General features: G+C 43.0%; 1 protein-coding gene across 7 annotated transcripts in view; it reads left to right on the plus strand.

The window, feature by feature from the left end:
* LPP (LIM domain containing preferred translocation partner in lipoma) overlaps positions 1 to 24,354 on the plus strand; it is a 314,289-nt gene that overhangs the window by 190,084 nt on the left and 99,851 nt on the right. For all 7 annotated transcript variants that reach the window (XM_085069373.1, XM_085069375.1, XM_085069378.1 and 4 more), the window contains one exon: positions 9,509 to 10,183. In XM_085069373.1, the coding sequence (XP_084925499.1) occupies positions 9,509 to 10,183 (675 nt within the window). The remainder of the gene's footprint in view (positions 1 to 9,508; positions 10,184 to 24,354) is intronic.

Consider the following 24,354-nt stretch of genomic DNA (forward strand, 5'->3'; position numbering starts at 1 on the left):
TCTGTGGTACAGATGGCTTTTTTGCTTGTGCTATAAATTAATGCTCTCTCTTTCACTTTTCTGACTGGTTATAGTACTGCCCTAGTGTTTTGACTAGAAGTGCTGCAGGGGGTTTCTATGTATCTTGGTGTATGTATTTATGTACCTGGAGACTAATTTTAAAAGCTACAGCAGGTGAAAGAAAGCCTTTCCCATCAGATTTCTCAACATCGTGCTTGGAGTCTGTGATACTGTGGAAAGATTAAGGTATTTTGGGCAGTGGTGATAACCCAGACAGACGGATAAATGAAGGAACGTTCCACTCCACTTCCCAGAAGGAGCCGTCTGGGAAAACGGTTAAATTTGACCTGTTGTTGGAGCTCATCAGCCTTTTGGAAAGGTGTACATTGAACCTAATAGGAAAATAACCTCTCTCTCACAGCTGTCTGTCTTTTATGGCTTTTTGTTTGGGTTTTTTTTTTTTTTCTTTTTGGTTAGGCTCTTATTTTTTTGGTGGGGCTGTGTAGTTTTTTTCTGCTGCTAACCACTCAACTTATTAACTTGAGCCATTTTGTAGCCCACTAAAAATACTGGCAGATGACAGTGGGTTCTGGACCTCAAGTGAACCATAAGAAAGCAGATGTTGTATGAACACAGAATTGTTCACTGATGCTTCTGCTCTTCTGTACTGCTATTTGCACAGGCTTTAAAATGTGGGGAAAAGAAGAATAAAAACACATGGTTTTCACAGGAAATAGAGACAATACTAACATTCGAAAATGTTTATGCCCTCTGGTAGGATAATGTTTTAAAGCTGGTTTAATAGGGTTTTGGAATTCGAGAAGATAAATAGGTTATAAATGCAATGCAGCAAATAAATGGAATCGTAAACAAATAACAAGTAACACAAAGTAAACCAAGTAGTGTCTGGGTGCATATGTAGTTCCTATTATTTTATGTGTGCATATGCACACTCTTTTTGTGTTCCCTAGAATTAATAAAGGAAAAAGGCTTGTATACTCTATAAACACGCTCAAACTCCTTTGCAGTGTAGTAGGAAATGAGAAATTTTTACAGAGATTTTGGACTGTTCTTTATATCTGTTGTTCAACACACAATAGAAAATGATAACTTTTCCATATAAATTGTAGAAGACTTCTCCAGAAGACTTCATGTATGCATAATTTTGTCCTGTCACTCACGGGTGCAGACCTCTTCCCTCACTCATGCATCTTCCATTATACCTTCTTAATCCACTTTTTATAATCATGGTGCAGATCTGTGGATAGTAGCATAACCTGTATAACCCTCAAACCTGCCCATATTTGTCATGCGCAGGAGCTTCTTTTCCATTACAAATAGCAAGCTATAAAAGGAAGGAAAAAAACGTTTAAAAGTCTGTGGATGCAGTAATTATGATACTTTAGGTTTCACTAGCTTAGTAATAGCAAAAGTCATAAAAATACTTTGCTTACCCAAAGTTCTTATTTATAGGGGGGGTGGGGGCTTCCCCGTTGTCAGGCATGGCAATATTTGCCTAAATTAAGCAAGGGAATTTGTCCAGCCCGTTAGTAGGGCCCAGTTTGGTGAATGGAAATGCTTTGGACATTCCTACATTGCTAACCCTTAGAGGGGGTGCTCCTTAAGGAGCTGAGTTTCAGTGCTCCATGTATGTGGTGACTTATCTTCACGTGGTGCCATGCTGTTCTTTTTGTGGTCTTTGTTTCGGGGGTTGTCCTTGGTAGTTCTGCCTTTTGGTGTGGCCAAAGGTCTGTGGTGCACAGCTCTTTATGTAATTTACTGCTGAGTCCCTGTGCCACTGATTAAGCCTGTGCAGGGGGCTGCCATTGCATGGTCCTCAGGTGCAGGTGGGTGTAAATAATATAATTTTAGTGATGAGAGTGGGAAATTACAGAAATATCCCAAGATGAATTCAGAAAATGTTTAACTTCTCTTGACTGGCATCTTCTGTAACTTTTTGACAGTTATGTCTCATACTGATATTTGATGTTCTTGTAGATAAAGTTGCTACTGCATTTGAAGTGGTCAAGTGGAATTGCTTCAACAGAAGAGTTTTAATCATAACTAACCCTTTTAATGAATTAAGCTGAAATTATGGCCCTTGACTGTCCACCAGCATTAAAAGTATTTAGGTCAATTGTTTGCACATCTTTTAAAACTGGTCTCTCACTCTCTGTGAGTCCTTCTCATAAATACCAGATGACCAGTCATCAGAAAAGGAAAAGCAAATAAAAAAGCTCAGAGTAGTCATTGTAGCGATAGTATTAGGTAAACAAAAAAGTAAATATGAAACTGAGAAGGAAATTCTTCCCTGGCATTACACTGTTGTGTTTTGGAGACCAAACTTTTCAGATGTGTTCAGACTCTTTGGAATTAATGGAGTGTTGCAAAGTGGAAACCCAGATTGCCTAAAACACTTGACACCCGCACTGAAAGCTGAACCAAGGTGTGTGTCTGTAACTGCACGCATCAGTTGTGGAATGCTGTTTTCCATAATAAAGTATTCGAGGTCAACTCTTAGCACCTTTTCTTCTGTGCACTATCTCCAGTGGTTTCAAGCTGGGCCATCACAAGGAGTACAAAAGAGGTTATGGACAGAAACATTAACAACTGTGTTGACTCCTTTTCCACCCGTGGCAGCAGCTGAAAAATACATCAAAGCTCAGAAGCAGTTGTGTTCTTGTAACACTTTATGGCATTTGCAAGGTATTCTCTTCATTTGAGAACCAGAGATGAATGCTTTATTAGATTTCTCCTCTTCTCTTTTTGGTATAATGCCTTGGAGCAATCTGTTTGAGTACCTTGATAGCTTCTGGTGATCAAGCCAACAAATTGAATCCCACATCTGCGAAGTCTGAGTGTGGCTGCTGATCCACGCACAGCCCATACATCCGTGACACTGGCTTGTCAGCTGTAAACTAGAAATGAGAGAATGATGAAAGTGTAAAGAAGAACTTCATCTGATTATAAACGTATTTTGGCTGAGAGGTTTAAGGTTTGGACCAGACTTCAAAACTTTGGACTGGATTCTAAGGACATTTTGACACTTAAAAGAAATCTGTGCTAGCAACTGAGCTGTGTGCACGGCATAGCAGCAATGTAGAGTTGTAAAGATGTGTCCTCAGTGTGCTTGGACTGTCTGAACGTTATAAAGAAGGCCAGAGAATGCTGTATATTGAAAATGCATCAGGTATTCTAAATGGGAGCAGTCCATCTGCCCAAGATCTCTGGACATGAAGCAGCCCAGCTGGAGCTCTACCAGAACTCCAGGCATCTGCAAATCCCAAATGAGAAGCCAGATTTCTTATTTTCACCCAGATGTTATTTCAGACAGAAAAAGGCTCAGAAAGGTTCAGGGGAACCTGGCCATCCGTTATTGCTAGCAAGACAGCTTGTTCAAACACAGAATTTGAAGTCAGCAGGAGATGGAGGTGTCTGCACATCGGGAAAGCCCCTAAAATGCCTGTCACATTTTCAGGTACCTAAAGGCCCAGGTTTCAAAGCAGAGTATTTAATTTTTCTCTGGGGTGATCCTTTCCAGACTGAAGGGAAGCTGAGATTTGCTCCCTCAGGCAGGAGAGAGGCTCAGCCCAGGTGCTGCTTCTGGAAAAGCAGCAGCTCCAGTTCCAGTGGGAGCCACTGTTCAGCACAGAGGTGAAAGAGGAGGTGGGGGCATCCCATTCATGTCACCCCCCTTCATATACTAGAAATAAACTTGCAGCACAACCTCTTGGTCATGCCTTGGCCACAGGGTGCAGCAGGATCCCTGGCACTGAGAAATCCCTTTGGTGTGCTGCCGTAGCTGAGCTTGAGTGGCAGGGCACTTAATGCAGTGAAAAGGGATCTGTGCTTCTTACAGTCACATCAAAATTACCTGCTTATTGTGGTATTTGTCTCCACTAACTTGTGCTGTCTAAATATTCAGTGACATGTCTTGCCTGTTTTTATGCTTCTTTTACCATCAGTGGAGTGAAGTAGATTCCCCCAGTGGATGATTCATCTCCCCTGTTTTAGGCTTCAATATTAGAATGGGATAAATGGCCCTGTAGAGATAACATTACAGAGAGAGATCTTTAAGCATCTCCAGCTAGCTGAGGTGAATACCCATCATTGGTGTTAGGAGAAGTCAAGTTAATTTTCCACCATTTGCTGCCCTTCCCACCCAGGCCTCCAACTGCCACCACTATTAAGTGCTACTTTAAAGGATTTCAGGTGGCCTGAGCTGGCCATGTGTTTCAGCCCAGCTTGTGTCAGTAGACCATGTAGGAGAGGGACTGAGTTAGGAGGAGAGATGCTGCACTGGCCCGTTGAACTGGCAGCCCCCTGAGAACGCTGCATCCTGGGTTCAGCCCACCGGTAGTTGCCAGGTTTCTGCCTTTCGAGGAAGAAGGGTTGTTTCATTCCTATCCTGGAGTAATTAGTGACTGAAATGCCAAAAAAAGGCAGCCCCAGCTAGAGCCATAGTTCTCAACCTCTGCTCTGCAAACCCTGGGGGTCCCTGGATCATTCCTGAGGTAACTAAGAAGAATTCAATGAAAGGTAACTGAAAAACCCATGTTTATTGTCAATAGATTAGCTTTCTCCATAAAGGAGCTTGTCTCTTCTGAAAAACATTTGGGGGCTGCCGAGCATAAAGGTTGAAAACCACTGAGCTGAAGTAATGTATCTTTATATGTGATAATTTGACAGCTAAAGGGCTAAAGCTATTCAACTGTACCTTTATGAAAAATGCCTGGAGAATTGAATAGAATGTGATAAACTTTGTGTTGGCATTTTTGATTCAGTGTCTGAAACTTGAGTAACTGAAGGGATTCTATAAAAATTACTCTACAAATGTGTGAAATAAAAGGAGAATGGAGTCCTTTTCATATGGATTCCAGCTGATCGTATAGCATTGTGCTTCTGCTGTAGACTATGATTATTCTGTACTCTTTTTAAGATTTAATGCTGACAAATGGTAAAGAATTATAGGTTAATTTATGCAGAACAACAGGTTTTGTCCCTAGTACCTATGCAATGACTTTTTAGTTGTAGATGTACATTGTATTTAATTTTTGTGTGAATAATTTCTACAGAATGAAGAATCAGTGATATTCAGGATTTTGAGTTTCCCCACCAGGGTAGCTTTGAATCCAGATACCAGCTCTGACAGTCAGATCCCTTGGACAACATGGGTTTAACTCAATGCCATAGACTTCTCCTGTGATGGTTGGTACAAGAAACTCCTGCAAATACTTATAAACTTTTTCTGCATTTAAGAAGGTAGGGCAGGATTTGGCAAGCAAAATTATTCCCCTCATGGTTATACATGGTAAATTTTTTAGGAGAAGTGTTTTGGGGGCTTTTTCCTCCCACATTGATTGAGTTTTACTTGATTTTGTCAGTATTAGTTCACCTTTATTTGAACCGCTGGATAATTCATTTGTAGAAGACGCAGTACATTTAGGTACTTCCATCTGTGTTTAAACTAGGCTCTTGTGCTTTCCCATTGAAAAAAAAAAAAAGATTTTGTATTATAATGCTTGTGGTAGATGAGGTTCTGAATTTAACTCCTTCCTACTCTAGTTTCTCTTAACAACTCTGTGTTATCAACACCTGGGGTTTCTAGTTTACTCTCTTTGCAAATATGAATTTGCAAGAAGGGGTTGATGGTAAGTAGCATGGTTCTAATTTGCACTTGCGAAGTGTGTCAGACAGTTTCATCAGGGCATGGCGAGCAGAGGAAAGCCTGTCTTCCTCTGAAAACAGCCCTCAGAGGATGTCAGAGAGCGTGTTTGGCTGCGATAATCACTTGCAAATGTAGTATGGTTTTGAAATGAGCTGTCCAGGAGCTGCTGGAGAAAGGGATGCCTTTATTCCTATGAATTCACTCTTTGTCTTTCTCCTTTTTCTTTCTCCTATTTCTACTTGTTTTCATGGTTCTGGACTGTCACTTTGATGTGCTTTTGGATGAGTCTACCTTGTTATGTTGGTAGAAGTTCTATGGATTCACTTGGATGAAACATTTGTGACAGTCATCTGTTTTGCTAGACTGTACCCAGTGGTATAGATAGCCCTTTCCAGCCTTCTGTTCATTACTCCATCTACCTGGCATCTTTATAGCCTCATCCATCCCTCCTGTCCTCCTAGTGCCTTCCAGACAGCTGTTGAAATCTCTCTTCCTTGTGGTATGGGTGCCCTTTTCTCATCCTTCCACACATTCCCATCCTCAGAGCAGGAATCTTGTCTGTAGTTGCTGTTCATTTATAAAGTTTTTTCTTAATCCATTAGTAATCTTAAGGTTTAAGCCTGGGGTGATATTTGAGTGCATGGCTGGGCAGTGGCCACCCTTCTCTCTCTCAGGCAAAAGGGCAGAGGATTTATGGTGATACCTCACCTGTGCCCTTGCTCAAGAGCTACAATCAATTTGTGTCCCCATAATTCATCAGTGCTCCAGTAGTGTTAAATTTCCTGTAGCCTATCCCATTTCCCTACCACACCACATCAGCCAGCCTTACACCTCCCCCCCTAAACCCCAGCTTTCATCACACACTTGCCCAGTGCCCTCAGAGGAATTCAGAATGAGTCACGCAGGGCGCCTCTGGGGACTCCTACTGATGCAAACTTCCTCCTCCTCAAGGCAGCCTGTGGTTTGATGCCACAATGCAGCCGGTACTTGTTAGCTTGGGCCTTCGCTGTGGAGTTGATAGCAGAGCTTGGCCTCTGGCCCATGCTCCCCCAAATTGCCACCTTCCTTCGCTGGATTCTGGTGCAGGAGGGGACACTCCCAGCTCATCCTCTTTGTAATGTCAAACACGGGAGCTGCTCAGTGCCAGTCCATAGACTGTGAGGGTTTGGGGTTTATTTGGAGGAAGGGTTTATCTTTCTTAAGGTGTATTCCAGTCCAGGCAGGAGACTGGCATCAGCACATTAAGTGTTATGTGGATGTTTATATGTAAGGTTAACGTCCCCCAGAGATAGGATCTTGAGGTAGGATCAGAAGAGGCTTAGTAGCATCTGCCGTGACCTGCTTCCAGAGTCTGCATTCAGAAATACAGATTGTGACGAACAGGTCCCACTTACTTTGTTTTGGTTTGATCTTTCCCCTTCCCCCAGACAGGCAATTGTCTTTTTAACATTATCTACCTTCTACCTCTTCACATAGAAAAGAAAAATGCTTTTCTGGTGGTAATTACACAGTGCCGCATTGTGGACCTTTCATCCCATTACAGTAAATGGACAAACTACTGTAATTTACCAGAATGAAATAGGTGAGGAAATGGGAAAGTTTCTGGCACTCCCAGGCATAAATGCCAGCCTGACATGGGAGAACAATTCTGACAGAAAACAAGTTTTTTTGCTAGCAATGAGTGCTGCTGCAGTTGTGCTCTGATGCAGGGATGGAGGAATGCCTGCTTCTCTTCAGGTGTTTAAGTAGAAGAATTGGGCAGTATAAATGGAGGGCCACAGACCCTTAACCTGTCTCTGCCCTTGCAGTTCAACTGAGACACGCTTCAGCTCTTCCTTGCTCTGTTTCAAAATCTCTTCAGTCTGTCTGTGTGCTGCCTTGTCATGGATCTGTTAGCAAGCTCAGGGGGTGAACACATTGAGATTTTTTCCTCCAGCAGAAGTTTGCTGCCTTATTATTCCCCACCTCTGAATACACACCTTTTACACCTCTCAGAACAGATTGATGCTCTTATTTGCCTGAGGTTTTTTTTGCTGATTTGTAGTGTTTCCTCGTGGGAGGTTTGCCCTGAAGGTGTGATTGCAGGAGTAAGGTCTTTACCAGTGCATCAGCAAAAAAGTATTTCCACATCACCACCAGGGAAGAGCTACCAGTTGGGTGGTAGAGCTTCCTTATCCCTTGGGTAGACTTGCTTGTGAGCTGTGCACTAGAAGCTGAGTGGTTTGTGCTTATCTTCTTTTCCTTTGTATGAGGTGGTTACCAAGCATTGGGAGGCACAACCACCCTGTACAGAGGATGAGTTTGGAACCCTTGGAGGCTCAGGATGGTTGAAGTTCCCCCCAGCCCCCTCTGGGTGATTTGGCAGCAATTAATTGCCGCCACCTGCTGACCAGGCACAGCATTTCTCTGGCCCGGGTACAGCTCTTGCATGCTCCAAAGAGTCCCCACCATGCTCTCCTCAGAAAGAGGACGCTGGGGCAGTAGGTGGTGGTCACAGTGCCCGCATTAAACAGGAACGCCTGGGGACAAATACAATATTGGTCATTTAAAGGTGACACATGCCTTAGAGTGAACATAACCATGGGTGAGGGCTGAGCTGGTCTGACTTTAAACTGCTGTGAGCTTGTAGGTTATCAAGCAGATCATAGATGAGATCAAGCCTGGTACAGGAAGTTTGGATGACATTTAACATATAACTATGGTGTTAAGTGCAGTCAAACTGCATATCTTCACTCTAATGCATCCATCTGTAGAAGGCATAAAATTCAGGTACTCTTTTAGAATAAAGAAAAATCGGGAAGCAAGAAATTTTACCTAGTCCTAAACTCCAGAAATTCAAGTTTGCTCTTCTTTGATTTAGTGAAAAGACTTAAAAGAGTGTTTGTCAGTATTCTTCAGAAACTGTTTCACATTGTTAGCACCTTACCAAAGATGTATTTTCACACAGGTGTTTTTGAACGTTTAAATGTGAGGTGAGCCAGACGAACAAGTACATTAGACTGAAGGATGCACGATGCCTATTAGACGGTGTCACTGCACCAAAGCTTCGTTCCGTGGCCAAATTGCAGGAAGCAGCAGCACTTGCTGTGATCTTCCCTGGCTGCCCCAGCATTGCTGTGCCTGGGGCACTGGTGCAGGGTTACATGGCTGCCATGGTGGGAGCTGACTTCTGAAGCTCTTGGAAATTCTGACCTGCTTTCTGCCCTTTAATGAAGCACGTGTAGCATTTAACTTTTTTAGGGTCACTCCAGGTTTCCAACCAGCAGAGCCAGGGTAGGGACAGCTCAGTGATTTGCTTTGATCTGAGTTCATTCTTGGGACCTGCTTTTAGACCATCCCAGTCTGCTGCCTCTTGCACAGTCAAAGGAGCTCCTGCATTGGGGCAGAGCCCTACAAGTGCTCTAGGGACTTAAGGAATTTCATGTCTCCATAGAGACTGTAATCTCATTTTCTCTCTTTTTCAAAACGTGCTCATTTTCACAGGTATGCATGGGGTTTCCCCTAATTATCCTCTAGTGAGTCTCCCTTTTTTTTTTTTGCATGTATCATTTTTTAATTTGTTTGTTTGTTTGGAGGCGGAGGAGAAACCTCCAAGGAGAGATGAAATGCCATGCACGGCAGTTCTGCTCAGCTCCTGCAGTGCCGTCCCTGTTCTGTCAGAGCAGGGGAAGGTTGCTATTACGATTTTATAACGCATAGCCTTAGGTTATTCTTGCTTTCCTAAGCAGTTTGAGTTGCTGCACAGATGTTACTGTAAAGCCCCATTTCCACCCTCGTTGCTTGACCCGGTGCCCGAGTGGCCCCTCTTGCTGACCTTGCATCTCTCTCCTTGCTCCCCAGGCCTCCGGGACCTCGAGCAGCTCCGCTGCCGCCACCCCATCCGTGTCCACCCCTGTCACCGGCCACAAGCGGATGATCATCCCCAACCAGCCGCCCCTCACCGCCACCAAGAAATCCACCGCCAAGGGCCCAGGGCAGCCGGCGCCCATCCCGGTCACTCCGGTCGGCACCCTGAAGCCGCAGCCGGTGCCGGCCTCCTACGCCACGGCCTCCACGCCGAGCCGCCCGGCCTTCAATGTGCAGGTGAGGACGGCGCAGCCCAGCCCGCACTACCAGCCGCCCGGCCCACAGCCCGGGCACTATGGCAGCCTGGGCCCCGGCCAGCCCTACGGCGCCGCGCCGTCCCGCCAGCCCGCTGCCCCTCAGTACGGAGCGCCACAGCCCCATGGGCCCGACTACGGCTATGCCCCTCCGCCCGGCCGGCCTGCCGAGCCCGCTTATGGCTATGCCCCTCCTCAGAGCCGCTACCAGGAGCCCTACTATGGGGGGTATGGTGGCAGGAACGGCTCCGAAGCGCCCTATGTGCCACAGAGCTCCTGGAAGGCCGAGCCGGCGTATCCTGCGAGTAACGCCATGGGCCAGGCTCCCCCTGGGCTCTACCAGCCACCGAGCACAAAGAAGACCTACATCACCGACCCGGTGCTGGCCCCACAGGCACCTGCACTGCAGCAGAAGGTAGGAGATGTGGGTGGTCACTGGCATTCCTGGGAGAGCCACCTGGCCTGGGACACTCCCTGAAAGGTGGTGGGGGGCAAGCAGTGCTATCAGGGGCGTGGGGTAGGTCTCCCTGAATACGGCTTCTTAAAAGCTGGAAATAGGGAACTCTCAGCTGCTTTAAAAAGAGCCTCTGTGAGGGCTTAGAGAAACTGTCAGCCTCAAAGGGTGAGATGGTGTTGCTTGTCGAGACAGTGTCAGCCCTCAGGAGGGAGGGAGGCTTTGTCCCTGTGACATGCTGTTGCCCAAGGAGCTCCCTGGCCATGCCACCATATGGCATTGCTGCACCGGGGCCTTTTCTTCTGGGCACTCTCAAGAAGAAGTGAGAGGTTAAATGTGAGCAGCTTCATGTGTTTGTGGACATCGTTGGTTCAATAAATAATCCTCCCTGTCCTCAGGCAGATGGGAGGTACTTGAGAGGCTGGTTTTGACTGTGGTTCAGAGTGATTGCGGAGGTTGTCCTCTGGTGTGTCACTGTTCAAAGATCGCTTATCACTGAAACCACATGGAAATGAGTACCCAGAGAGCTCAGCTCTGGTTTTCCTCTCCGGTGTTCGTGCACCGGGTGGCCCCCATCCACTTCAGCCTGTGCCCGGACCTCACAAAATGAAGTCAATTTGAAATAGAAAGTTAAAGTGGGTCTGCCTGGTTTCTCTGCCCAAGCTGATCCTGGCTGGCTTTTGTCACCTCTGCTGGGGCCATCTCTAATGTGGCTCTGGGAGGACAGAGGTTGTTTTAGCTTTGTGGGTCCCTCACCTGTATGATGAGCTGAGGCTCCACAGAGGATGAGGCAGGGAGGCAATGATGCTATCATTGCCCAGGCCCACCCTGGCACATCTGAGCACATGCTTGCTCTTGAGTTTGTGGTTGCTCACAGGGAAAGGGGAAAAAGCTTCTGATATATAATAGAAAGCCTGTCCCTTCATAATTTCCTTCTCTAATAGCACACAGACTGTCTTCCCTGAATTCCAGGTTTCCTGACAGTGGGAACTTCGGAAGGCAAAGATGTTTCTCAAGGCAGTTTAGAGAGGGCAAGAAATTACAGAGGTCCTTGAAATACTATCTACTAGCAGCTAAGAAACTGCTTTTATTCTTTTCTTCCACTTCCTTAACAAGAAGCTTTAAAGCAGGGAGAGAAGCAATAAACTCTCAGCTCTGCAGGTACTTGGTATAGATCTGAGACTGGAAAGTAGTGAAAGACACAAAATTTGCACATGGCCTTAACTGATCTAAATTGTTGTGATTCCAGTGGAGTCACTGAGGAAATGCTGAGGTACAGCAGATCCATATTTAGATTTTTATAGATACAAGTAGGCTTATATATATAAAAAATTTAAAAACTGTAGTTCAGCCAGCATCTCTATGGAAACGCAAATCATCTCGAACCACAAACAGCACAAGCCTGTTAGTCTCATTTGCATTACAAAGCTGGAGGGGCAATTTAATTTAGCCCGAGTTTGGGGTTTCATGTATGCCTGTATATATTTATATATACATGTTGGTGTGTGTGCACGTGGCATTTGCAAATACACATCCAGAAATACTTCACAAATATCTCTATAAAAAATAATTTCAGTTTTTCTGCAGAACAGACTATCATCTGCTTGATGATAAATCCCTCCAGAAAGTTTCTCTCTCTTCCAACCTGCTAAATACCTGTTTTCTACCTATTTCACTTTTGAGCTTACAGATTTTCTGTAACATATTAGTGGCAGGCTTTGCCTTTAAAGCAGTGTTGTCCAGCCTTACCACGTACTGTTCCTTTGCAGAATAACTCATTCATAAAACCAAATTTGGGAATAATTTTATTTAAAAGGAAAAAAAAAAAACTCTGTGTTAGAGCCAGATATCTGTTAGGGAGAATTGTCATTATAATTTGACTTGGCTATCATGTGAATTTTAACATCTTTTCCTACACACACACATGCTTCTGCATTTGCTTGTGTTTTGCCTTTTCAAGGTTGGTTTGAGACCTTTCAGTTACGGAAACAGAAAGGGTAAGAAGCATTAATACATATCACATAAAATGTAAGATGACCTTTGTGAATTCTTCTTATTGCAAGGGAATGATTTTAAAATATCAAACAATTTCTAAATGTATTCCAAAAAGTGCATTTTTAATCTTGAACACAGTTTGTGTGCAAATTATGTTGTAGCAAATCCATCTCAGATTAAAAGTTCATGGTCCTTAATTCTAACATATACCATGATCCATCACTGTGAGAAGTAAAATTTTTCATTAAATTTGTTTCATGTTTTTAAAGGGTAAAAAAAAAAAGGTTTATATTTGGTATTCTGGCTAGGAAGAGGTTCATGACACTGTGGCTCTGTGTTTTTTTGCTGTGTACTAATCATGTTGAAGTCTCTGCTGATCCAAAATAAATCTGGATCGGTATGGGAACAGCAAATAATCTCTACTGGTTCTTAAAGCCTGCTGAAAACAATGAGTTTTACTCACACACAATTCCACATTACATTCTGTCTTTGGGCCACTTACGGAGTGAGAGTCATGCATGTGAAACCTCTGAGCATTTTAGTCTTTTGCAGTACCCTGTCTAGCATTAGCACCCAAGTCCTAGTTAGGAAATGATCTGGTGAAGTGCATGTCCTCATTTAAACCTTCGTGTGCTTCAACAGCAAAAAACCTCAGGGGCTTTCTCCTCTGGATGATGGGTGGGGGGGATTTCTGTGGGTGCAGCAGCAGAGCTCTCATTAGACCATCACAGGAACATGTGACACAATTGGCTCCTCTCGAGCTTGTGCTGTGCCTGCTCAGACCAAGTCAAAATCTGCAGCCTCTCTCTTGACTTCTCCCAAAAGGCAGAGAGCACAAGGCCAGGGTGGCACATTAGGTACGCTCATTTCTGGCACCAAGATGTCCACAGTAGACAAATGGCAAAGCCAGTTTCTGACATGGAGTATTCCTGGAACTTTGCCCTGTGGCCAAAGCAGGGTTGATAAACTCCCACCACTGACCAGCTCAGCTATCACCAAATGTTTCTGTGCTGGACTGGTTAAGACACCGAAAACTCTTGTTATCTCCAAATAGGTCTAGGACCTTTCGCTGGTTTTGGCCATGTTGCAGCATTTTTGAGACACTGCCTCATCTTCCAAGTGGATTCATGGACCTTTCAGGGACCTCATGTATCTCCTGGTGTATTTGGCTCTGGCAGGTCTGTTCTTCCTAAATCTCAGATCGCAGCTATTCTTCTAACCCTTCTCGTAGGCTGGGGGAACCACGATTCCTTCATAAAGGACCTGCATGTTTTCAACATCCAGACTGGGTACCACTGAAGCCATTTGAGAGTTCTGTGGCTCTGGTCCAAAATGGTGGAAATCTTCACAAAAGCATTGATCCCTTGAGAGCGATTTATCAATTTGGTGAGGACAGAAGTGTGTAGCTCTGATTTAGTACAGCATCCAAATCCAACATTCCTTTGCTGCAGATGTGCTGGGGAGAGGGGGCAATGTCTCTTTAGTAGCCGTGTCTGTTCTAGACAGCACAAGTGCACAAGTTCCTTAACCTGGTCAGCCCACACCAGCCACAGGTCCCAGTATCCCCATTCACACCAGTGAGGAATCAGTGCATATGGAGCATGGCCTCCTCTTTGGTTGGAGCTAGACAGCTCTTCAGTTTTGCCTACCTTTCCAGGTGAGCACCATGAAAAGTGTGGAGACAACTGTAAATCAGGAGGATTTAATGAGGCACCTTGTGGCGTGGTTTAGGTGGTGGTGGCCTCTCATGACTAGCTCAACCACTCAACCACCACATGGTTTCCGCACTGCTGGAGGTGGTTTCTTTCCTGCACCCAACCCTGACATGGTCTCATGCAGCTTAAAGTGCCCAAAAGGGACTGTGATGGCTTGCTGTTTTCTCATTTTACACAGCTTTTGTCAGTTTTTCCACTGATTTAATACCTGTGATGGAGACATTGGCTTGGACGTTTCATCTTTGCCTCAGAAACATATGCTCACCAGTGTCCTTTGCTATGACTGATGCACTTGTCTTGTACTGGTTTAATCATTTTTACAGTGTGCCATCACTCACATAAAGGAGATACCTCCGGCATTTGTGTTTGAACTGAGACTAATTTTCTTGCTGTTTGCTGTTAATTTAGCGACTAGAAATTTTTCCTTCTCTACAGATGAATAAAAGCAGTCTGCCAGATTCCCTCCTGCTGTCACAGGGATATATTCCTTCCTAGCGTTGCTTTTGACTTGTGGAAAAAGGCAGGCAGCTTGCTTTACCCTGCTTCCCTCCCCCAAAGTGTCTTCTCACCCAAAATTTTATGTCTTCACCCAAGTGTCGTCTTCATGAAAGTCACGTATCGAAAATTTCCAATGGATGGAATTTGGAGACAGTATAAAATGTTGATTGAAGTTGGTTTTCTGTCAGTGTGGGACAGTGGTTTCCCATAGTTTTAATATGCTAAAACAAAGCAAAACAAAGTAAAATTTAAAAGGCTTATTTAAAATATTCTATTTTGGCATTTAATGAATTTAAAAAGACTCAAAGTTAACATAAAATGAAATAGAAGGTGAAATTCTGAAATTCAGAGTTGAATCGGCAAGTTCAGTGTGACATTTCAGAATTTCCAGATGAATATGCAGTTCCTTTCTACCCTGAGAATAGCAACAAATGTCAAAATGTTGACATTCTTCACAAAACAGTAATTCAGAGTTCTAACCAGCACTAGCTGTATATCAGCTGCTGATTCTGTCATTGCTTCTGGGTGGATTAAATTAAATGCTGTTGCTTCTGTTAAAATGAGGAGGAGGGGAAGAAGGCAGTGGCGTCTAACAATAAGATGAGAAGCTCAGAGTTAGGACTGGTAGTACTCTGTGGCATTGAAAATGTTTTCCTCTTCAAGTTATTATAAATCTCTGCATGAAAATCTTTGTGGGTTTTTGCAGGTGAATTGGTGCTGGCAAGAGATGCAAAGAGGTGTTTTCAGAATGGTGTCCTTATCCTGACTGCAGGAATCTGACACAGTCTGGTTTATACCCTAAACTTTTGAAAGAACACAATTCTTGGCTTGAAACGTGTTTAAAATTTTTATTTGAGGACTATACTCTTTGTTCTTTGTATTATATTTTTATTATTTAAGAACTCCGTATACTAGCAGGAACCAGCAGATGACAGAGCAATTAATCAGTTTTTTCTCTTAGGAATCATATATTTGAATTGTTTTCCTGAAATAGTGAAACAAAGAGTTGCCAAACAATTACCTTGAAGTTAAAGATAACAGGGAGCCTGCAGTTACAGGAGTAAGTCAGGTCAGCATATACTGAAAAACCAACTTAAATTTACAGCTTCAGGATGCAGCTTTTGCAGCTTTAGCCTTTAGTCAGCCACAATGGGTTAGAAATATAAGAGGAATAATTGAGAAAGAGGCTTTTGGCATAATACCTGGATGTTCTTTCTTGCTCCTTCTTAAAATAAGCTGAGGACAATGCCTGCACACATGATAAGGCATGGGGCAACCTTGAAGTTAATCAAGGGCTCTGTTTCTGTGCTGGTTAACTCTTGATAACCAAGTGTCTACCTTGAGAGATACTGCCAGACTATATTACAGTCTAACATAAGAATTTTGGGTCTGAGGTCATAAGGTGCAGTGAGTGTATACCAGACAGGGAGGCTGGCTGGTTTCCAGGCTGTGGGGCTTCCCTGAGCCCTGGGGCTGCCAGAGCTCAGGTGTCTAAGGGGCAGTCTGGTCTGTAGCATGATGAGACAAGGATGGCTGGCCTTGCTACTGGTTTACAGCTTTCAGTACAGAAAGCAGCACCCATAAAAGTGAGTGCCACTTAATTAATTCACAGGCAGACTCTGGCTGTTGTGTGATGGTGCTGCTGATTGCTGGAGGAGCTGCTTCCTTCCATTTTAAAATACACTCCAGTAGAACCACCTTGTAATTCTTTCAAAGCCAAAGCACCAGAGTGTGTGAGGAAGCTGCTCTTCTGTCAGATAACCTCTGTGTCATTGTCAAGTTTATTGCAATGAAGCCAGAACATGAATGGGTAGAGAAAATTGTCCAATGTTAGGCACCAATTGATTAGGAGAGCTGGGCCGAACAAGGAGACATGGAGCATCTTGGTGTCCTTGGGTGGCTCTTGTGTTTGAGGTGAGAAGGTCTCTGGCTGCCCTGTTGGTGTGAAACTCTTTGGGCTTATGACCTGATGGTAATGCCACTCTTCAGACAAGTCAGTCTGCTCAGAACACAGTGACAACAGAAATGGTGCTTTGGGTGATGTGTTATCTTGGCCATGTCATCTGGAGTGGATCTTCCTATGTTTGGGTGGTTTTCCCAAGGTTCTGTGAATCGCATTTGTGGTCTTAATCCAGTTTTTAATGACACATGTACAGATAAAATAGTAATGGTTTGTTACCGAAGCCCCGCTTTGGGGGGGGGGCTGTGCACAGTTTAAATGATGATTCATTTTTCCATGGATAGGTATGGTTGTGCACAGATAGGCTCTTGAGCCTAGTACTTGAATGAGCAGGCAAGTTAGAAAACTATTATGGAGCACAGTGAGCAGTGCCAGCCACGTAGGATCCCACCAAAAATAGATATTCAGTTGTAAAGATTACAAAGTAGTCTATAATGACTGCTGATACAATATTTGTTTCATCCAAGAGTAATGGTATGAAGCAGTTGCTAATATATGGTTACATTTACTGATCATAAATGTTCTGGTATTAAACTAACCTTGGCCTCCATATAATGGGCTTCCTGTTAAGATTTACCTCTGAATAACTATAAAGAAACCTAATATAGTAAATTTAATAGCAGCCTTTGGGGGAAAAAAGTTTAAAAAAAAAAAGGAGGCTTCCTATCACAGGCTGAAAGAACTCCTGCAAGGCAAACAGAATCTGCAATTATACTGACAGTTTTGTTCTTAAATGAAAATAATAGTGAATTATAAAGCTGTAAAATTGTTTTCACAACAATATTTTGTTTTTATAGCTCATACTATTTCACTTAGTAGCTGCCTGGCTCCAGAGCAAGTTACATAACATGATATTATGAGTATGATGCCTCAACTTTTTGTCTAGGGAATTAATTTAAGGGCTCTAAACTTTCCAGTCACATTTTCTTCTTCATTCCAGACGCAGTGTATTCTCTCTGCTGGAAAAAATATCAGATGAACTACATCTTGCTTGTAGCAGAGTAATATTCATATGCCTCTTTATCCACACTAATAGGGCAGTGACTTAGTTTCACATGGCTCCTCAAAATAGTCCAGATTGAAATGGGCCATCTAAAGTCAGCTGCACAAAACAAATTAGAAGAGTGGAGCTGCTGTGTGTTCGCTGATCAATGTAGCATTAGCAAGGATTTTCCACGTTGTGGTTTAGCACCAGCACAGGCAGATGAATTATTTTTACTGTCAGTATCACTCATCCTCCCAATTAAATATTTTTCTAAACAAACAAACAAACAAAATTTTCTCAAATGAATCAGCTGTAACTTAACGTGACTTACTAGGATTAGTTTAGTCATCAGTAAAATGGAACCACACCTGAGCTATAATACAGCAGATTAGCTATCATAATTTTCATCCTATTATTGCCTAGTTAGACTCTCCTTCACCAACACCTGAAGGATATTTTTTTTCAGAGGTTTCCTCCAGCTTTGTGAGAGCTGGTTGTTCATTAAATGAATCACCTTATTTTCTGTTGTTGCTGCAATTGAGCTTAAAGTGAAAACTCATGCCTTTTCTGCAGAGAAAAATGGCCTAAGTGGACAAGGAAGCTCCTGCTGTGTGTATGCTACTGGTGGATTCCTTCTAGGCTGTCACCAGGAAGCCTGGTGGGTTTTATTTTGCAGTCCAAGTCGGCCCACAGAAGAAATCTCCCTGAGGAAGTGCCCTGCAACATTTGTATTCTTGTGAAGCTCTGTTTCATGTGTATCTTGTATACTTAAAGTTCCGGGTGACAATTGTATTTTCCTGATCTGATGATCAGCATCAGAAAGCTACCCTACATCTCCTTCTCCTTGGGTTAGAAGGCTGCATTTCTGTTCTTTGCTGCATCAAAATGCTTTTCCCTCCTATTACGCAACACTTACTTGTGACCTCTCTTTCCACAGGCTGCATCCCAAAAACATGCTTTAGACACACATCAGTTCTTGCACGACCTCATTTGAATACTGCAGTTAAAACTTTCTCCTGAGCCCATTTTCTCAACTGCATTTCCTGTCATCTAGATTTTTCACAACTTCTACGTGTTTCTACATCATTTTCCCTGAGGGTTCTTGTCCTCCAAGGCTTAGGCTTAAAATTGGGCCTTTTGCTGCTGTAGAATTTCCAGATCACTGAGCAAGTGGTGGATGAGTCTTTCTAGTAGATTTTTCAGTACAGAGAAACAATGCAGTTGTACTGCAGGCAAACATGGCCTTGTAGGTACCAGAGGGTGGTGGAAATGCACGTGCTTGTGTTTGTTTCTTTGTGAGGTTGTTTACCAATAAATATGTCCAAATACAGATTTGAAATCTGAATTCAGCTTCCCACCCACCTTTCTGTACCATTTCACCATCAGGTCATCTTCTAATGAATAAATACAGAACAGCAATTAAAACCATATGTGTAATTAAAAGAAATTCAGCATAAATTTAAACAGCATGAAGATAAGAAAGGTAGAAGGATAAAAACAACTGGAAGCTCAATTCTGTGTGACCTGCTTTTGAATAAACAACATTATATTCCACAGTCAGTTATCCAAAAAGTACAATGTGTTCTGTTGCCAAAAAAAGGTTGTCAGATAGAAGTGGTTAGTCAAAAGGACACATGCACTGGAGTGAACATTAGTCTATTGTACTCAGTATAATATTATACAAACAGAGCTGGCTTGTTACTGGCTTTTTTTCTTTTTTTTTAATTTTTGACCACAGATGTGATTATGCAGCTTTTTAATATTATTTCATGAACATCTAATTGCAGGCTTCAGCAAGAGGTGCAGACATTGCTAGGGAAATCAAATAAGGTATGCTCTGTGCAGCCCAATAATAAGGCTTCCAATACAAAAGTGGAAAAACAAGTCATTAGTTACAACCATCGAACGGAAGAGGTCTAATGGGAGCCACAGGATAAACATTCCATTTTATTATGTCTTCGTTATATGTTTGCAAGAATCCGTGGTTATAAATTAAAATTGCTTTTTGCAGCAGTGGCTGTAAAAAGTTCAAAATCTGTGAATGTACCTATTATTTTTATTTATATCACAGCAGGCTGCTAGCAAAATTAACTTTTTTTCCCCCCTCCTGTTTGTTAGTTAACAGATGGAAAATGCATACAAATGCATATCAGCAGGCAGCACTCAAAAATGTGCCCCCCCCTTTTTTTTTAAAATCAAGATGGCCTCAATTTAAAGTGAGAGACAAAAGAGGGAAGGAAACCCAAACATCTCAAATAAAATTAACTTCTTCGCCATCACACAAGTTGGTAGGGTCTGGTGTTTGTTTAGAAATTTAAATTAATGCTAGTGAAAGCATCCAGACTGTACTTTGACAGATGAGATGGGGCTTTGCTTGAGACCATGTCGCTGACAAAGCAGGAGACTTTCCAGGGCTCTTCTCCAATTGAACTGGCAGTCTTGGAGACCCTGATTACCAGCAAAAAAAGCAGTATTAGAACATGATTTTCCCATGCTGTCTTCTGCCTGCTGAGCTGCTGTGTGAGGGAGTGTGTTCAACTTCTGACACTGCCCCAGACTCTCTCCTGAATCTTCCAGCAAAACAATTAATTTGTTTGCTCCTTAATTCAGCTTTTGGAAGTCACTGCCCCAAGGTAACAGCCAGAGCAAGAGATTTGTTGAATGGAAGTTTGTGGTAGTTGGAAACATCTGTTTTTCCTTTTGGGAAGGGTACCAAGACAGGCAGTCATAAACCTTCATCACCCTCATCAACCCTTCTGCTTCCATTTAGGAGTTAAATATTAACTGAAGCACCTTAGGCAGCTTCTCCTCTTGAGGACGGGCTACCCTGGAATGGAGATCTGCAGCTTTCAGCATGCAAATCCCAAACATCAGCATATTACTTCTGAGCTGTACTTCCCCTGATCTAGGAAAACCAGTTGTTTAAATTCATTATGTGGGGGCCTGCATGTCCAAGGGAGAAAAAAAATTCTATGCAAATTTAAAAAGGCAAAAAGCCACTGCCCTAGAGACTTCCTTACTCTTTCACATTAGCATTCCCCATGGGCCATTGAGGAAGCTAGCCAAGGTGGTCTCACTTGGGCTGGGAATTCCTGCTGTAGGCAGGGCTGAGGTTCATAGGCATCCTTCTCCAAGGACTGGTCAGAAAGAGCCTCCAGGTAGGGACCACAGCACATCTCTAGGATGGATCAGATTAAAAAATGATACATGTTTCTTAGTCTCCATGGTGCTGCTGTTGCTGTTCCCTGGTTATCACCATTATAATTCTGCCAGTGTTGCTTAATAATTGTTCTAAATACTAGATAATGCCAAGAATTCAATACCATGGAACCTAACTGTTTTTTCTATCATTGGGAAATTAAAAAAGCCCCATGTTTAGTGATGAGGAAGCTGTTCTAAAGTAAAACCCTGATTTTTTCAAGACAAACCGAGTTCCTGCAAGCTTTACCTCCCACTGTGCTGCCAGTTGCTGAGAAATTATTGTATTTCCCAATTTAGATGTTGGACAGTGACTCAATATGCCCTGGAAATACTATCATTCTAGCAATTTTCTCATGTGGTAGCTCAGCTTAATGTTGGAGAAATGGGTGGTTATGAGTCCAGACACTATAACGTTGGACTTGGGTTCTAAAAATAAATGTCTGGATAACTTTTAGTCGTCAACAATTTTCTACTGCCACACATGTTAGAAAATGGAATAAATGGCCTCATGCAATTCCAGGCACACTCTGTGGTCAACAGAAGTATCTGCAGAAGGTTAAATATGGTGGTAATACAGATAAATGTGGTGGCCATTCTCGCTGTACGGTGTGTGCACCCTGATGTTTAGAACCTTGGGAGCAGAAGAGTTAACTGTTCAGTAAGAAGAATAAGTGAGCAAGTGTGGGTCTAGATAGATACTAGATATTAGCATGCCTGATTTCTCAAATGTCTCTTTTCCAGCTTTAGACTTGGTGGTTTAAGCTTTTTCCTTCTTAGTTTCCTCTCCAAAACACGTATGTTTACCTCCTGTATCACAGTGGGGGTTTTGAAACTTGATTGTCTGCAAATTAGTTTTAAAGTCTATAAATGCAAAGTAGTATTCCTATTTTCTGTGTGAAAGGCAATGAAAATCATGTGCAGAGCCTCTCACAGCAGGCACAGTGGTTATTTGAAATGAAGGATATTTCTGCACCTTTGTATGGAAATGAAAGAAAGAGCTCTCTTAAATCTATGGCTATTAAAAACAGTTAACTTTTAGCATTTATGTAGTGTTTTATATTGTCAGAGCTCTCTTATGAATCTCAACTAAATTCTTCACAAAGCCTCTGAAAAGCTTATGGCAATATCCTGCTATTACGGTCATTTCCCCAAACTCACAGAGGGGGAAAGCAACTCAGCCAGGCTTATATGGGTAGTGGCCCCGTGGCTTTCTCCTCCCTTGGCGACAGGCAGAAAGCAAGGACCTGTGCCAGGCAGATAAAAAGGTTCTCTCAGAGGTGGAGATGAGCTAATTAATCAAGTCATACAGTTTTATGAATAGGTCAACAGTGGGAGAGTAAGGTATATACATTCCTTGAGGAGCAGTGCAGAGCTGTGACCTTGCCTGGATCTAAGGGCTTTGGTAGGATTTAGGATGAATGTGGCCCACTCTTGCATGTGCTGAGTGTGGGCTTAGTGCATAAATATATGCAGTGCCTCACTGTGGCTTAAGTCCCTGTTTTATTTTGTTGCCAAGCATGGGGAAAGGCCAGAGAGATCAGGTATGACAACTGACATCCTGGGCTTTCCTGTTACTGAAGCATCTGTATGTTTTATGTGGGAAATGAGGAAGAGGATAAATGTTGCCTAGTGTTCAGGATTGTTCAACCAGTTTCCTTTGGTCTTCAGTCTGGAATGGTTCATCAGACATTTGGTGGCCACGTTATGCCCCATTTGGTTTTAGAAGGCTTTAAAACAAACTCATTTATGGAAGGAGCTGTGTTGCAGCTGGAGTCAGGCTATCTCTGTACAGTAATTCCAGCTGTTGCTGGAATGAGATGAGAAACCAGGAATGGAAACAAGCAGACATCCAAAAACCCACAGCAGATATGACACCACATATATGAAGCTCATATACAGAATTTGTATAGAATAATATTTTATTGAGTTTGATCTATCCTATGAAGGCTCTTGAGTAGTAATGTATAGGTTATCATTTTGTGGTATGTATATTGGACCAGAGTGATGTCACTATAGCTGTATTTACTTTGGAGCAACTCTGTTGATTTAGTAACATCTGGGAGAATAGATCAGAGGCTAACATAGTATTTGTCATCTGAAGTTCTCAAGCAACAACTAGGAGACTGAGTAAATCATAGAGTAGCCTCTTCTATTCTTTTGCTTCCTGCCAGCCTAAAACAATTACACATTGAACCTGTTTCTGGTACTGCAGTGACTTTATGGTAAGCTCTAGGGGAATCAACACTTTATCCCTGCTGGTTACTAGTCTTAACATTTTTCAATACTTTCTTTTGTGAGACATTGTTTCTAAGCAAACAGAGATTTACTTCCCATATGAGAAGATATCCATGTGTGAGTTCTCGTAAAGAAGAAGGAAAAGGAGTGCTGTAACAGAACAGCTCAAGTAAATGACACCCTGCAGTGGAAACCCATCAATTTCTGGGGAGGTTTGCTGTAGCAGTCAGAGTGGGCTGTGAGTGATTGGGGCTGTTTCTGAACAGACACCACCAGTGATGTGAGACTCATCAGAAAGGACTGTTGGCAGTACAGGTAGAGAGCAAAGATAGGCACCAGGAGGGGTTGGTTGTGAACATGCATCCTCACAGATACGAAGCGGAAATAATGTTGAAAACTTGGGCCATTTTTACAGATACACGTTTCCTCCTAAGCTCTCTTCCCAAGCCCCCTACTCCTGATTTTTCCCAGAAGGATTTCTCTGAATCTTACATCCTATTTTTCTTGGAGAGAGGGCTTTTCCTGCTTCTCTTACATTCTGCACAAGACGCAGCTGTTCACTCCTCCTCAGTGATGAAAATAGACAAGGTTCAGTATACAGGGTCCAGAGCATTGTGATGACAATGAGCAAGGCAGCTACATGGAGCTTTTGCTGATGAGAGTTCATTACTCATGGTTTCATATCAGCTCATATTTACCTCAGCTGTTCTGCAGATGCCTTTCTTCCCCAACACTGATTTTTTGCTTGAATTGCAGGAGACTGCAATTCCTCAGCAAAGGTGTGTGCTTTTCCTCAGACCTGTGTGAGTGCCACTGGGTACATTTAGATTGGCAGGAGCTCAAGAGAGTTGAGTGCTGGGAGAATCATGAGGACTCATAAATCGTGGGATAAAAGAATGAATAAAAAACCTACCTGACAAAAAAAAGCAACTTGGCAATTGCTGATGTACCTTTAGTCGGAGGTTTGCTGTGGGGTATTAACACCCAGATGCATGAACATGTGTGTAGACAAATGTCAGCTGGGTAGTAACAATTCTAGAGCTCTACCTGTGTCCTCAGTGTTGGCTCATCATCCATGATTTCTTCTCTTTTGTGCCTCTTATCCATGAAGTTTAAAGTAGTAACATCGAGGACCAACTTTTACTGCGTTCAGCTGAACATGTGCAATGAGTTGTTTTCAACCAAAACATGATATTTGAGTGGCCCAATGTCAGCCTGCAGCACACTTGATCAAAGAATTTGCCATCTTGGTTTGACAGCTTGGACCCAGTATTACCTTCCTGTCCCCTGGGGGTTACTGTAGATGAGCTGTTCCACGCTGGTTTTCCCCATCAACCTGCTTCCCCCAGGCATGAGCAATTCAGGTGGCTCATTCTCCTTTCATAGGAGCTCTGGTGGGATCACTAAATCTACCCCCAAGAGAAGAAGCCTGGACATTACTGTGTGCAAGCAGTGAGGGACCATAAGAATGCCTCTGAATCATGCAGATGCAAAAACCAAATCTTGTTTGGTTTGGTTAATTAACATGCCCAAGTCCAAAGAG

This window comes from Lichenostomus cassidix, chromosome 9, assembly GCF_008360975.1.
Source record: "Lichenostomus cassidix isolate B80296 chromosome 9, HeHo_3.0, whole genome shotgun sequence".
Classification (NCBI taxonomy): domain Eukaryota; kingdom Metazoa; phylum Chordata; class Aves; order Passeriformes; family Meliphagidae; genus Lichenostomus; species Lichenostomus cassidix.